This window comes from Chaetomium globosum, genomic scaffold (assembly GCF_000143365.1).
Source record: "Chaetomium globosum CBS 148.51 scaffold_1 genomic scaffold, whole genome shotgun sequence".
Lineage (NCBI taxonomy): Eukaryota > Fungi > Ascomycota > Sordariomycetes > Sordariales > Chaetomiaceae > Chaetomium > Chaetomium globosum.
Window position 1 is genome coordinate 4760214 of NT_165976.1, and position 14763 is coordinate 4774976.

A 14763-nucleotide genomic window follows, 5' to 3' on the forward strand; every position below is an offset into this window, starting at 1 on the left:
GTGGAAGGTTGATCAAGGACGTCAAGCTATGGGTAGGGATGGAAACTACGATACTAATCAGACTGAGACAGAGAGGGCCGGTAAATTGGTGATGTTTATTGGAGGCATACAGTTGAGGGGGGTTGAATATCAAGGTGGCTTTCGACGACGGTTGAACGGTACATGTAATCTCATTGCAAACCATATAAGGCAACCCAAGTAAATTGGCTGAGTCAAAGTTTCAAGATAGTAGATAGGCTCTAGGATACCTTTTCTTCGTGACGCTCACCCCCTTATTACTTCTATTTAACAAAACCCCAATCAACCGCTCGTCTCCTTCACATCCTCCCGGCCCAAGGGAGTCAACCCGGGGCGGAATGGGCGCTTCAGACCCTCAGCCTTCTCACGGTTGACCTTCCACACCCCCTTTGTCTCATCGGCATAAGTCTGCCAGCCCACGGCAGGCCCAAGCCGCTCGAACTCCTCGTACCGCCGAGACAGCGGAGCAAACAGGAGCGGTTCCCACTTCGTGTTGCCGCTCTCCTTTTCCGCCGCTCGCATCAGCCGCTGCGCCTTCTCCACCTTTGATTTTTCCGTCACGGCATCGCCAAAATCACCACGTCGCAGAGCCGCCATCACACCCTGCCACGCCGCCTCGACTCTCAGGGGTCCTGCTCCTCTACCGGTTCGACGGTCGCCTCAACCACGGCATTCTCGGGCCGGGACGGGTCCCACACCTCGACCACGTCCCCGGTCCCACCCTTCAAAATGGTGAACTTATCGCTCCAGCAGCCCGAGATTGTCACGGTTATGGTCGCGTACCACGCCCCGATGAGGGCACGCGCGGGAAGCGTTCCCAGCCAATCATTAAGAATGGGTCTCAGACCAATCAGCAGAGGAACGAAGGGAACGGCTACCGTTCCCAGGATCCAGTCTGGAACGAGAGGAACGATCACCGTTCCTCACGTTCCCAGCAAAAGGTACGCCGGTACCTAGGAAGCCTAGATAGTATATAGTCACCCGTTCTGGAGAGCTCTGGGAGTTCTCCAGTTAGCAATCACAACTACAGTTCGCTACAAGCTCGAAAGCCTACTGTTGAGACAAGTCTTTGTTGTGCACCCTTTGGCTGCACCGAACCTAAGCACCCTCGAAGAGATTACCTTCAACCGAAGCTGAACCCTAACAGGACAGGGTCCTGAAGTAGGTTCGTCACAGAGATGGTGTAGAGCGGTGTCTTGGCCGGGTCGTCGCGCCGGTACATGGTGGCCTTGACGGCGTTCCTCTGCCCCGTGCCCAGCAGCGAGGTGCCCGAGAAGACAATCTCGGACACGAACCCGGACGACGAGACGATGTGGTAGGTCCCGTTCAGCTCCGGGAACATGCTGCCGGACATGAAGCCCTTCACGCTGCAGTGCGGTAGGAAGATCAGGTGCTCCTCGCTGTACTTGTCGATGTGGAGCATGGCGTGCCCCGTCTGTCGGATGCTGACGCCGCCCGAGTAGGTCATCTCGACGCGGGAGTAGCCCTCGCCGTGGATGCCGTGCTCCGCATCCCACATGTAGACGGCCGTGATGGGCGGGTGGTGGGAGACTTGCTCCGACACGAGGTTGGCGGTGGCGCGGCCGTCGGTCCATTGCGCACGGAAGATCTCGCCCAGGAAGGCGTTCAGGGGCTTCTTGATGCTGCGGCCGGGGGCGCCGTCGACGTAGAGCTGGTGCTTGAGGCTGGTGAGGATCCATTTGAGCACGAGAAGGGCGCGCAGTTCCGGATCGGGCTCCAGAGCGGGTGCTGCGAACAATGACGGCCGCTCAACCCAGCAAGTTCCGAGTTCGGTCACAGAGGAGGGAGCGAGGAAATAAGGGGGTGCCGCGATATTGGCGAGGTCACCTTTAACGGACCCGAGGAACTGTAATTTCAATCAGGATTTATTATTCAAAACAGGAGAACGAGATAGTGGATAATATCATGCCGTGCCTTGAGAAAATCCCTGAGTTTAGAAATTGTGGTCATGTTGGAGAGGTTTGATTGCTCTGATATTTTACTGCTTCAGTCTTTCTTCAACATTTATACGAGCGGCGAGGACGGGAGGAGAGAGGTTGAATGTGGGCTTCAAAAAATCACACGAATCGAGCGAGTTCAAGTGGTTATTCAACTTACGACGCGTGCGCTGACAAGAAGAGCTGCAAAAGGGGCTGATGTGCCAAGTCTATCACCGCATGAGGAAAGCTTGTAATTGCATAGGAACTGGACAACCGCTTCAATACTGTGCGATATGTACACGTAAATCATGTACATATACAGACATGCTACCCTTCAACCAACCGGCCAACACCCCCTTTATGGACTATACCCGGTCACTTCTCGCGTTTGCCAAGCCTGGGAATCATCCTTTCCGGATTACTGCTCTCCAATCACAATCACATGAAGAGCACGGTCAATGAAATATGCACGGTTCTGATATTCGAGAAAGTCCCTTCTTGCAACCCCCCGAGAACAACAATCAAGAAAGAAGAGGATGGGGAAGCAATCTCGTCTCCCCGCGACCGACCTCACCCGCTGGCGCCTTCACAGCCACGAAGGAGACCATGAATGGCGATACCTCGATGCCGCCGAAGCCTCCGACGGCAGCACGCGACCACAGACTTTCGCCGAGCGATACCTCTTGGGGCTGACATCGCCATCAACACCACCCCTCAAACCAACCGCATCACCAACCAAACCTGAATCAACCCCCACACCCACATCCCACTACAATGACACCAACCCCCCCAACCCCTTTCACCACCCCCGCCCTCCACGGCTTCCACTTCCTCACCCACCTACAACTCCCCGAAGGGCACTGGGCATGCGACTACGGCGGCCCGAGCTTCCTGCTCCCCGGGCTGGTCTTCGCCATGTACATAACCGGGACGCCGGTGCCCTCGCCGTGGCGCATCGAGATGACGCGGTACCTGGCGCGGCGGGCCAACGCCGACGGCGGGTGGGGGCTGCACCTCGAGGGCCGGTCGACCGTGTTCGCGACGGGGCTGTATTATGTCATGCTGAGGCTGTTGAGGGTGGGGAAGGGGGAGCGGTTGGTGGTGAGGGCGAGGGAGTGTTTGGTGCGGTTGGGGGGCGCGACCGGGCTGCCGCAGTGGGGGAAGATTTGGTTGGCGTGTTTGGGCTTGTATGAGTGGGAGGGGGTGAATTGCGTGCCGGTGGATCTTTGGTATGTATAATGTATATGTAGGGGCGGCGGATGGTGAGGGCACGCACGTACGCGCGCATGGTGCGCTGACTGACTTCATGCCTAGGCTTCTTCCTTCCTGGCTCCCGTTCCACCCTTCGCGGTGGTGGGTACAATGCCGCGTGGTGTATCTCCCCACCTCATACCTCTGGTCCAACCGCTGCACGGCGCCCCTGGATGACCTACTCGCCGAGATCCGCGAGGAGATCTACACCACCCCCTACTCCGCCGTTGACTTCAGCCGGCACCGCCACACGGCCGCCCCCTCCGACACCATCCGCTCCGTGTCCGGCCTGCTCATCTTCCTCTTCTCCATCCTCGCCTTCTGGTGCAACTACCTCCGCCCCCAGTGGCTCCTCCGACTAGCCAACCGCCGCGTAGGCGAGCTGATGCGGCGCGAGGAGCGCAACACCGACTACAACTGCCTGGCCCCCGTCAACAAGGCCTTCCACATGGTGTGCGCGCTGTACGAGGACGGACCGGACTCGGAACGCCTGCGCCGCCACCGCGACCGCCTCGCCGTCTACCTCTGGCTGGGGCCCGACGGCATGACCAGCGGTGGCACCAACGGCGTGCAGCTGTGGGACACGGCCTTCGCGGTGCAGGCCGCCGTCGAGGCCGGGCTCACCTCCGACCCCACCGTGCGCGCCTCGCTGGCCAAAGCGCACCACTTCCTCGACATCACGCAACTGCGCGACGACCTGGCCGACGACCCCTTCCGGCAGGGGCGGAAAGGCGGGTGGCCGTTCAGCACGCGCAGCAACGGCTACGTGGTGTCGGACTGCGCGGCGGAGGGGCTCAAGGCAGTGCTGATGCTGCAGAAGGAGTGCGGGTTCGCGGCGTTGGTCAGCGACGCGCGCCTGGCCGACTGCGTCGACACGCTGCTGCGCATGCAGAACGCCGACGGCGGCTTCGGCAGCTACGAGCGCACGCGCGGCTCGCCGCTGCTCGAGTACCTCAACCCGGCCGAGGTCTTTGACGACATCATGATCGAGTACTCGTACGTCGAGTGCACCACCGCCGTGCTGACCGCGCTGGCTCGTTTCCGCGCCCATGTGCCCGGCCACCGGGCCCGTGATATCGAGGAGGCCATGCGCCGCGCCGTGGGGTTTGTGGCCGCGCGCCAGCGGCCTGACGGCGCGTGGTACGGCTCGTGGGCCATCTGCTTCACGTACGCGACCTTTTTTGCTGTGCAGGCTTTCGAGGCGCGCGGGCTGCAGTATGGTTCGAGTGAGGAGGTGCGCAGGGCGTGTGCCTTTTTGCTGGCCAAGCAGCGCGACGACGGCGGCTGGGGCGAGCACTACTTGTCGTGCGTCGAGAAGCGTTACATCGAGCACGAGACCAGCCAGGTCGTCAATACCGCGTGGGCTGTCATGGCGCTGATGCATGCTGGGTATCCTGATCCAGAGCCGGTTGAGCGGGGGCTGAAGGTGCGTACTGCGTTTCGTTCTTTTTCTTCTGTTCTTCTTTTTCCATCTCTTTCTCTCTCGCCCCCCCCGCCCCTCCTCTATCCGTCTTTGCCGTCCCCTGTTAACGCCATGATAGCTCATCGCCGACCGCCAGCAACCCAGTGGCGAGTGGCTCCAAGAGGGCGTCGAGGGTGTCTTCAATAGAACCTGGTAAGTTCTGCCCCCGTCAATGACCAAGCAACCAATGTCTGACGTTTTTGTACCTTCCTTCCCAGCATGATCGGCTACCCCAACTACAAATTATACTTTACGGTGATGGCGCTAGGCATGTTTTCCCGCATGTATCTTCCGAAAATAAAGAATCGAGCTTAGAGCTGGAAGCCAGGAGCTGGTCTGTACCATGTCACGGTTTTTCTTCTATCGTATTAATCCCCATTCCTGACTTGGAAAGAGATATATGGGACTTCGGGTTTTGACAGCCCAAAGTTTTGATGGCTGGGATAACGAGGGCCCAAAAAAAGAGGAAAAAGAAAAGGGGGCCTTTTAGTTGCTCGATTTTCGACGAAGTACCTACCTTACCTGTTAGTAGGTGAAACTGCCTCCAACGGCAATGTGATCAAGATGAGAGGGCTGTATTTACAATACACCATTACGACGTACCTGATCTCCTAAATGCCCAGGCGAAGATGGAAAAAAACCGAGAGGAAGGAGCTCAAAATGCAGGTCGGTGGTTTCTCGGCCAACCATCTGCAATCGCTCAATATTCTTGGCAACCTGCCAAGCTTGAGATAGTGAGTTAACTAGTTAGTTATCGCAATCCACATTGCTGACCAAGCAGAAATCAGGGAGGTTCGGGAGGGAACGAGCACCACGCCGCAAAATCGCCCCCATTGATGTCATGATGCCTTGTTCCCATAGCGGGTCTTCACCGCCTTTAAGCCCAAAACCGGCTGCGCAGCTGAACCACGAAACGATGCGTGCACACCTTGTGTTTACAACTCGCGACAACAGGCCGAGCTGGAGCTTCTTTTGTGAGACTGACGCTCATATTGATCTACCTAGCGCCGCAATTTATGCAGCAATGTTGTTCAGATCTAAGCTTGCGTATCTGGTTGAGTTGCCGCTGGGTCAACCAAACCAAAGAAAAATCATGCCGGCCGCCGCTCCAACCCCTCCATCGAAACCCGAACCGATGGTCTCCCTCCTCCCCCAATACCAAGCGTGATCCCCGATGCCCGTCCCAAATGCCCGTAGTGCCATTTGCGCGTGCTTCAGAAGATGTGTCTTATCCTTTCATAACGGGCATTACCAATCCTGAACCACACCGAATGTACTCGATCGAGTTGTTTTGCTACGGAAGCGCTCAAATGTCATCGTCATCATCCGGAAGGGGCGCATTGGCCGCCTCTTGCATCTCCGCCTGGTACTGCTGGATAAGCGCCTCGTCGACTGTCGCTGTGGCGGGGGCCAGCGCAGGAGCGGCAACGAACTCCTGAATACATCATCAGTCTCCATTCTGAGTGACTCTGAGAGTGAGGATGCGAAAATAAAACTTACCAGACCGGGGTTGCCAACAAGCTTGCGGGCCAGCCAGAGGAAAGGTTTCTCGAAGTTGTAGTTTGATTTGGCCGAAATATCGTAGTACTGAAGGTTCTTCTTTCGGTGGAAGGTGATGGTCTTGGCCTTCACCTTGCGTTCCTTGACATCGACCTTGTTGCCGCAGAGAACGATGGGAATGTTCTCGCAGACACGGACGAGATCACCTATATATGCTGTTAGCGCCTACCCTAGCATTCTCTTTTTTGTTTTTTTGTTTTTTGCCACATACGGTGCCAGTTGGGGACGTTCTTGTAGGTGATGCGGGAGGTGACATCGAACATGATGATGCCGCACATGGACCGTTTGATGTAGTAGCCCGTCACGGGAAGACCCGGCCAAACTTCTTCTTGGCCCCGCAGTGGTCCCACACATCGAACTGGATCTGGCCGTAGTTCTGCAGCGTTTCTTAGCATTGGGTTCTCGCGGTACGGATTGCACGCTCGGCGGGAGCGACTTACGGTGGTGAAACCGAGGGGGTGGACCTCAACACCCAGGGTGGCCATGTACTTCTTCTCGAATTCGCCAGTCAGGTGGCGCTTGACGAAGGTGGTCTGGGAAAGGTCGCGTTAGCAAAGGTCGGACCCCATCGACGCCCTTTTGCGACCCCGCAGTCGGCGTCAAAGGAGTTGCAATCGAGGGCGCTGTCAACAGATAAAAACGTTAAGCTCACCTTGCCGGTACCACCATCGCCGACCAGGACCAGCTTGAAGGTCGGGGTCTGTTGTTGTTGAGCCATGCTGAGTGGTCGATGTGTTGATTAATGTCTTAAAAGAACCAGGCCTGGAAGCCCGCGTTAGTCTTGCAATCGAAAGGAGCGGCTTTTGTAGGAGTCGCGAGTGAAATCGTTGTGGAAAAGCAACCGGAGAGCGGGGATGGCACGAACTTTATCGGCTTATGGAGATTGTAGGGAAATGCGGTTGTGGTCGGGTTGCAAGAATGAGTGGCGCCTGAAGACGGGAGCGATGTTGTTTTCAAAGGGCAGCAGGCTTGGAGCCACAGCAGCCTTGACGAAAAACTCGTTGGCGGCGGGGTGATTTGTGCACGTGATTGTCTGGTCCGTGCGTCAAAGAGAGCTTTTTGGGGGTCTGCTGCGTGCCTTCTTGTTACGGCTTTTGTGTCTTTTATGGGTGTTACGCTGCCGTGGCACGGGTTTTGAACACTCTGAGTCGGATTTGGATTATCCATCATTCACAACGGGAGAGCTGCCCAATGACGCACTTGCCACAAGCTACATCCGATGCCTGAAGCGCCTTGATGTCTTCTCGATTGCCCATCAACGAGGATTTGCTGCCTGATTGATGAGTCAGAGGTAAAGCTCTCAATCGGATGGCCAAAACTGGGGTTCCTTTCATTACTTAGGCATTCTTTCATCACAGTCATCCTTCGTCCTCTGCAAATACAAGTCAAATGTTATCTCTCACCAAGCCATTGGTTGACCAAGGTGCCAGGCACCAAATGGTTTCCCAAAGAAAGAATGCCAAGGACAGGCCGAATTGGCATGAGCCATCAACATATGGATTGCTCTCTCCCCAACCGCTCACGCGACCATTTCTGTGGCCTTCAAATTCCTCTCTTTTAGCAGTCTAAAGATTGTCAGGAATACCACATCGATGCCTCCCTGCCGCCTGCGAAGGCTTGCCAGCATCTCATGGACGAAGACGAGGGACTTGGTACCCATGTTTCTCATCCTTGGTGTTCGGGCCAATAGTGCACAACCTCAGGCGGCCGCAATAACATCATCTCCGACTTGTTTCTTGGGCAATACATACTGCGTTTACCCCAGGCCCGGGGGCCGATGACTTGGTCAGTTTTGCCAGATCGGAAAGGCTGCCAAGCCCAATGTAGCCACAACGGAACGCCTTCGTCCACTGGGGCGAAGCTGGCTTCCGGAAATTCGCGAACCTTTTATTCAAGGTGTCTTACAGAATAGACGGCATCAGCTGCCGACACAGGGCCAAGCCGTTAGCAAGTTATTAGCAAGCGATATCCACAGATGCCCACGGGGTTTTGGCCAGCCTTGCTCCATGTCCAATATGTCCTGTTCCCGTTAAGCAGAAAGAGGTCAGATCTGATGATAACTGCAATATCCTATGTACAAGGTTCAGGTGCTACTTAGTAGCCATCGAACTTGTGAGAAAAAGCTGTTCGAGTCCCATGGTTGCGGCCCCCCGTGCCATTGGTCTCATGTGTACATGAATTGTAGTCGTATCCCAAGTCAGTTGGTTCAGAGCTCCTTCGGTGGTCTCATGGGCCCAATCAAGTGAGTGTAAATTCGGTAACCCGGTAGCCGTCTGTCGTGGGAGATTTGTTGGCAGCGCACCGCCCCCGTTGACCCGCCGAAAATGAGTTTTTTTGGGAAATAATACTCCGTCTCGAAAGAGGGAGCATTGAGATGATCTGTTTGAACATTGCGGGGGGGGGGGTTCTCAATTCGCTCGCTAACCACAACTTGCGGACAAGTACCTTTTCTTTTTTGAGCATCACGGTTTGCCATGGGTCTCGTTTTGCTCCCACATCGGCGAAACCAGTACTGCTATCATCTAGCCATTAATTTAGAGCTAGTTTGGCCTTCGGCTGAGCGGGGACCGCCGCAGGCCCACGATCCTAGCCCCAAGCAGCCGGGACCCGGCAGGTTGTGTAGCCCGTTCGCTCGCTGGTTTACCAACCATCCCAGCGTCTGCTCAGCTTAAAGCGGTAGGATATGGCAACCAAGCATTCCTCTGCCGCCCCAGTTGCGCCTCGGTGTCAATGTCAACCGAAGTTCCTGTGGCTGAGAACCCCCGCCGCTTCTTGATACCTTGACGAGGATATTTTGCTACGATTCCGTTAGCCCACGTCATCAGTCCCTCCACGGGTGGCAAAAGGCTATCGTCTTACCCCTTCGTTTCCTTGAACACATTCTGCCACCTTCTTCAGGCCGTCGTGGTTTTCGAGGCTCACGTAGCCAAAGTTGCGGATGAGGTCGCCGGCTTGCAGGCCGGCGGAGGCAGCTGGGCTGTTGTCTACCACCGAATTGACCTTGGCAAAAGGCTGGCCGAGCGTCTCCGGGACGGAGTCTCTTAGTACAGAGGTGTCGGCGCTAATAGGGGCTGGGGTTTCATCATCGCCATCCTCAAGGCTCGCAAAGTGCTCGTGCAGTCGTTTCTCGATGGTGCCCATCAGATCCTTCCAGTCGTTTCGAAGGTGGATAATGCGTGCCCTCGTAGTCCGAACTGTGACGGGCGGTCAGTACGCTCGCTCCAGAATCTCAACGGTGCTAACCCCATACTTTGCGCTACATCGATATCGGCTCGAGGAAACCCATCCGGAGTAAGAAGGTTGGTGTTCATGTCAACACCATGCTGTAATACTTGTTAGCCGTCCGCTCCCTGGCTCCGAGTTTGAGCGTGGTACAGACAGAATCAAGCACGCCGCCAAGCGCTTTGAGCTCCCCCTCGACCATGTCCTTCTTCCGCTGAAGCTCGGCGATAGTGAGCTGGGTCGCATTTCCGTTTGCGGTGGGCGCCGTAGTTGGCCCCGAGGGGACGGTGGGTGCGTGAAGGGTATTCATGGTTCCAGCTGCGAACACATTCCAGGCCGGGATGGATATTCCAAATTCATCGTCTTGGAATTCAAGACAAGCGAGTGCAGGCAACGATCAAGGTCTCAATGGAGCTGAGTGGGCAGCCTGCTGCAAATGACGCGTTCGGCAGCTGGCATGCGCGGCGCGGGGTAGCTTCAGTGGAGGGGTCGGTCAAGCCAATAGAAGGGCAAGGCCTGTGGAACGTCCCGATCCGGCGGGATGTCTTGGGGGGGAAGCCCTGAGCATCCACCACGGAGCGTTGCAACCCGCCAAGAAGCCAATGATTTTTGGCCAGAAGTTCCGTTTCGGGGATTGTCCAAGGTCTTCTCAGCCCAACAAACCATCCCACCTAGTTCTTCATCAAGACACCACTCCCTGCTCAGTGAAGGGAGTGATGATGATATTGCCCCTCCCAGCAACCAGTATTCCGAAAGACGTTTTTATCCCCCGTTCGAATCTCATGGTTGTTCATACCGTCCGGTCTCATCAATCCGGAGCTGGAAGAGACTACCCAGAACGGGCATGGACGATCGCAAACAAAAATATGGATCCGCCACATGCGAATAGAGGAAAGTTACACAACAACATCACAACATCCCCGTTAACTCGTCCGTCCGCGTCGTGATGGATGCTGCCCAAACGTGACGGGACCCAACCGGCCTCAAGACGTGGCTGGGTCCGGCAACATCGTGGCAGTCCGGATGACGTTCCAATCATGGGGCAAGCCCTAGTCTGTTCGGCCAGTGCGCTGGCTCAATGCACCGAGTAAGGTAGCTCGTCATTGTCCGTCACCAGCAGCTCATAGTCCGGCCGTGGCTTCCCGTCACACCCCACATGAATCGATCCCATCTCATATTTTCTCCTCAATGCCATATCCCACCACCCAATCCGGCTTTCAAGACGGGGTTAGATCTCGAAGGGGCGGGGAGCTGTTCCCGGGGTCCTCCCTCCTTCCTGCCCACTTGCTTCGGGTACATCAGCTGCCTAGCATCCCACTCTAAGTTCAGAGATCGGGCCCGTTTCTGTTCCTTCCCTCTTCTTCACTCCGACTTCGTTGAACCCGGCACCAACGTCGACACACAGACGTTTGGGCCTGGTATTATTCTCTATCATGTTTTGAATCGGGAGGCAGGTCCTACTCGTCGTGTGTCATAGTGACACGCTTGTTTCTAGATATTTTATATCTGCCTCCGATCACACATGATGCACACCCTGAGTGTCGATTCTGGACCGCTATTTTCCAACCTCGCTTTCTCTGGTTCCCCCAATGGCCCGCAACAGCCCGAGGATGCAAAGCCCGATGCTGCCCAAGTAGGCGGAGGTGGGATGACGGACTTGGGGGTCGTTAGAAATGGATTTGGGCTGGGTAATGCCTTTACAACGCCCGTTGAAGAGGGGAACGATATGGAGACGGGGAAAGAGGAATACTTCCTTTGCCACGAGACGCAACCCGATCAATTCCGCTGCCAATCAAGGCCGCGCCCGGCCAAGCCCTTCCAAAAATGGATGAAAACGTTGCACAAACGCGTGTTGCGGCAGCACCAAATGTTGGGTGACGACGGAAGCCTCGCCCCCTGGCTTCGTGAGGCGTCGGAGCGAGGCTCTCCAAGCCGGGGGTCCGCCCATCACAGGCACTCATCCTCCGACTCGTCCTTCGCTTTCGTCACAACGCCGAAAAGTGCCAGTATATCCATGAACGGTCTCAGCCTGCTGACGCGTTCACGAAAAACGACGATCCGGTCATCACGAGGTCCGAGAACAGAGCGCAGTAGCAGGGCTTCCGTCTCCGGGCCCCGGCTTTCTGAGGAGAGTTGTCGTCCCGAGAAACAGGTACCCGTGGACACTGCCGTTGTTGAGCGTGCTCTGCAGCGGCGTCGTATATTAGAAGAGCTGATCAGCACCGAGGAATCCTACATCGGAGACGTCCGCTTCTTGATGAACGTAGGTTTGGACATCGCTGACATCTATCAATTCTCACATTTTTATAGGTCTACGTTACGATCCTCGCTTCGTTGCCCACGACCCCCGCAGGCCTGCGTTCATCTGTTAACCGGAACTTGACCGATATCGTAGAGCTTCACGAGGAGCTTCTTGGAGAGTTGCACTGGGCGTTACCGGATTCAGGATGCACGCAGCCGAATCTCCCCATCCAACAGACCGAACCGAGCTCTTCGAATTGTGGGAACCGTCATTGGAGGGGCCTAGATATTGTTCCGGAGGGAAGAGATGGAGTTTTGTGGCCAAAAGATGTCCCGGGGAGGGTGGCCGAGCCTCAAGTGGCAGCCGAAGTCGCGAAGGTCTTTATGAAAAGAGTAGGCATATCCACAAGCAGCCCGGACCCCAAACGACACGCTGACCCTTTTTTTGGATGGATGACAGATGGATCGCTTCTTTATTTACGAGGAGTATGGGGCAAAGTATGAACTGATGATCAAAGATGTCGCTGCGACGCATCGTCTGATGCCGGGCTGGCCATCATACCAAAAGGGGCTTGAGGTCCTAGCCTCGTCACTGAGTCCCGCGGATAGTCGCGACAGCCAGTCGAAGAAAGCTCTTGCGATCTGCGACCTGCTTGTCAAGGCAAGTTATCCTCTGCTGTAACGGAAAACTCAATTAACGCATATTAGCCGATTCAACGGGTGTGCAAATATCCTCTCCTGTTTTCGGAGTTGTTAAAGCACACTCCCGTCATTGACTGCCCATATTCTCACATGGAAGTTGAAAACACACTCATTAGGCTTCGCGAGGCAACTGCCGAGATCAACCGAGCCACCAACGATTCTCGTACCAAGTCAGTTTTGGAGAAGACGTGGATTCTCCAAGACCGACTTGCGTTTCCAGACCGAGTATGTGACCTGTAGCCGTTCCTAATTCCGCTAACAAGAAGTAGCAGCTGGATGCGGTCCTGAGGAACCGCATTCGGTCGTTCGGCCATCTCCGGCTTTGTGGTGCTCTCCACGTCTGCTGGCAGACCAAGGACGGCGCCAGTGGGCAGTACATGGTCGCCCTCTTGTACCGTGACTGGCTTTGCCTCGCGACGGCTGCCAGGGTTGACCAGGTCTACACTATCCAAGCCTGTATCTCCTTAAACAACATTAGAGTAGAAGAAGTTGATAATGGCCGAGGTACGACCTTACCATCCAAACCCAAAACACTCCGGATAGGTATGCTCACCAAATGCAGGGCTCCAATGTCACTCGGTGCTGCATTCTTGGAAAATTGTATTCTTATGCGACAACCAACTTTACGAGCTGATATTGACTGCATGCTCCCCCAAAGAGGAGCTGGAGTGGAGGGCGCGACTGAGAAGCAGCCAAACAACTAATTCAGAAGATGAAGACCAAACGCAACCAGATATTTTTAATTTTTTGTCCCTCAACATCAAGACGCTGGGAACTGTCTTTAGGAAACCAGGTATACCCCCTGAATCGCGAGCCCAAATTCGGGCTCTGCTGACAAGCTTGTAGGAACCATTGCTAGAAAAATATCGATACACCGGGCGACCACCATTGGCCCCAAATCCCCCCTTTACCAAGTCATCCTCAAGAACACCAGCGCCGCCAAGGAGGCCCCAACGAGCTCTGGTAGCCAGATCAACCGGTCGCAATCGCTGCTCACCACCAATAGCCGCATCCCCGTGCTAGCGCCGGCCCGGGCTGAGCGAGCACGGCTTGAGGCCTTGCTCTCGGACGTGTGGACCCGCGACGTCTTGCCTTTTCCCGGGATAACCGCTCGGTCCAGGAGCGAGCACCTCGTCCGGGCCTCGGCGTCGTCCATGATGCGCAAGCTGAGCTCGGTCACCATCCCCGGCAGCTTTAGCCGGCGCTCGGCCAGCTTTGCGAGCCTGCACACCCAGAGCCAGCACCAGCAGAAGGAGAAGAAGAGCGGCACGGCCGCCGCAACTAGCACTGAGATCGAGCCATGGACGACCAAACAGGCCCCTGCGCTTGCAGGCGCATCCGACCTCGCATACCCGGCGGCTGCCCCCGACCACCACCCAGGGCCACACCGAGACCAACACCGGCCGCGCACCGCGACCACCACCACCGCTACCACCGCTACCACCGCCACCACCATGTCGACATCCGAACCGGAACGAGACTCATCCGAGGCGCTGGAAATGGCGGGTCGCCGCCGCCCTGCCGCCAGTGCCGGCACAATCCCTCGACGCGCCTCGGCACCCGACGAGCTGGGCCGCTGCACGGAGGAAGAGGGCCAGCCGGAGCCACAAGAACAAGAGCAAACAACTGCGGGACGAAAGGAGCGTGGGAAGTCTTCGCCTCGGCCGAACTCGCAGCGCTCTCAACTAAGCGAGATCTCGGCTTCGGGGAGGGAGGCCGAGATGAATATGCTGAGGAAGAGCAGCGGGTGTAAAGGGGGGGGAAGGGGAAGGGGAAGGGGAAGGGGAGGGGGAGGTGTTGTGGAGGGGGAGAGTTCGGGAGAGAAGAAGAAGAAGAACGAAAATCCTGAGGGGGGCTCAGTGCAGGTGTCGATGGGGGATGGTGGGGCGGGTATGGCCTCGTCGTCGTCGAGGTCCAAGTCGCTGCGGCTGTCGGGGAAGAGGCTGGCTCAGGCTAGTGTGCGGAGGCGGGAGGCGGTTGCGGATAGGTTTCGCAGCTTTTTTCGTCAGGGAGGGTGCTGAAATTGCTGATGGGCTGGCTGGCTTATTTGGGGTAGGGACCTGGACTTCCGGATGGAAAAAAGAAAACGAAAAAGGACAGGATGGCTTGCTTTTGATACCCCCCTCTCACACTCACTTTCTTTTTTCTCTTTTTACATGGAACGGGGATCAAGCAAGGCACCTCACGGAGCTTCCGGATGGGTTTTGGCGTTTTTTTTTCCAGTCGGGAACACGGAACACTGGATGTATACTTAAGGTTATTGGAATTAAGAACGCACGATGGTCTCGGTCCTAGTCCGGCTAAGACCTAGTTGGTGGATGGGTAGACTGTGGGCTTTAAGGTATACTATGTAGGTAAAAAGTTAAA

The 14763-nt window shown here is 56.1% G+C and overlaps 5 protein-coding genes across 5 annotated transcripts; 2 read left to right on the plus strand and 3 right to left on the minus strand.

The window, feature by feature from the left end:
• Positions 1-300: 300 nt before the first annotated feature.
• CHGG_01541 (uncharacterized protein) lies at positions 301-1989 on the minus strand (the record flags this gene model as incomplete). Its single annotated transcript, XM_001220761.1, has 3 exons — positions 301-658; positions 1158-1786; positions 1927-1989. The coding sequence occupies 3 exons, from the start codon at positions 1987-1989 to the stop codon at positions 301-303; spliced, it is 1050 nt and encodes a 349-aa protein (XP_001220762.1).
• Positions 1990-2732: 743 nt separating this feature from the next.
• CHGG_01542 (uncharacterized protein) lies at positions 2733-4986 on the plus strand (the record flags this gene model as incomplete). The annotated part of the gene is made up of 4 exons (XM_001220762.1): positions 2733-3187; positions 3273-4635; positions 4751-4824; positions 4890-4986. 4 exons carry the CDS (start codon positions 2733-2735, stop codon positions 4984-4986), a joined length of 1989 nt encoding a protein of 662 aa, XP_001220763.1.
• Positions 4987-5919: 933 nt separating this feature from the next.
• CHGG_01543 (uncharacterized protein) lies at positions 5920-6494 on the minus strand (the record flags this gene model as incomplete). The annotated part of the gene is made up of 3 exons (XM_001220763.1): positions 5920-6140; position 6401; positions 6486-6494. The coding sequence occupies 3 exons, from the start codon at positions 6492-6494 to the stop codon at positions 5920-5922; spliced, it is 231 nt and encodes a 76-aa protein (XP_001220764.1).
• A 2405-nt stretch (positions 6495-8899) lies between these two features.
• Positions 8900-9763, minus strand: CHGG_01544 (uncharacterized protein; the record flags this gene model as incomplete). Its single annotated transcript, XM_001220764.1, has 4 exons — positions 8900-9028; positions 9091-9425; positions 9482-9554; positions 9611-9763. The coding sequence occupies 4 exons, from the start codon at positions 9761-9763 to the stop codon at positions 8900-8902; spliced, it is 690 nt and encodes a 229-aa protein (XP_001220765.1).
• Positions 9764-10978: 1215 nt separating this feature from the next.
• CHGG_01545 (uncharacterized protein) lies at positions 10979-14417 on the plus strand (the record flags this gene model as incomplete). The annotated part of the gene is made up of 4 exons (XM_001220765.1): positions 10979-11698; positions 11764-12087; positions 12666-12900; positions 13243-14417. 4 exons carry the CDS (start codon positions 10979-10981, stop codon positions 14415-14417), a joined length of 2454 nt encoding a protein of 817 aa, XP_001220766.1.
• Positions 14418-14763: the final 346 nt, after the last annotated feature.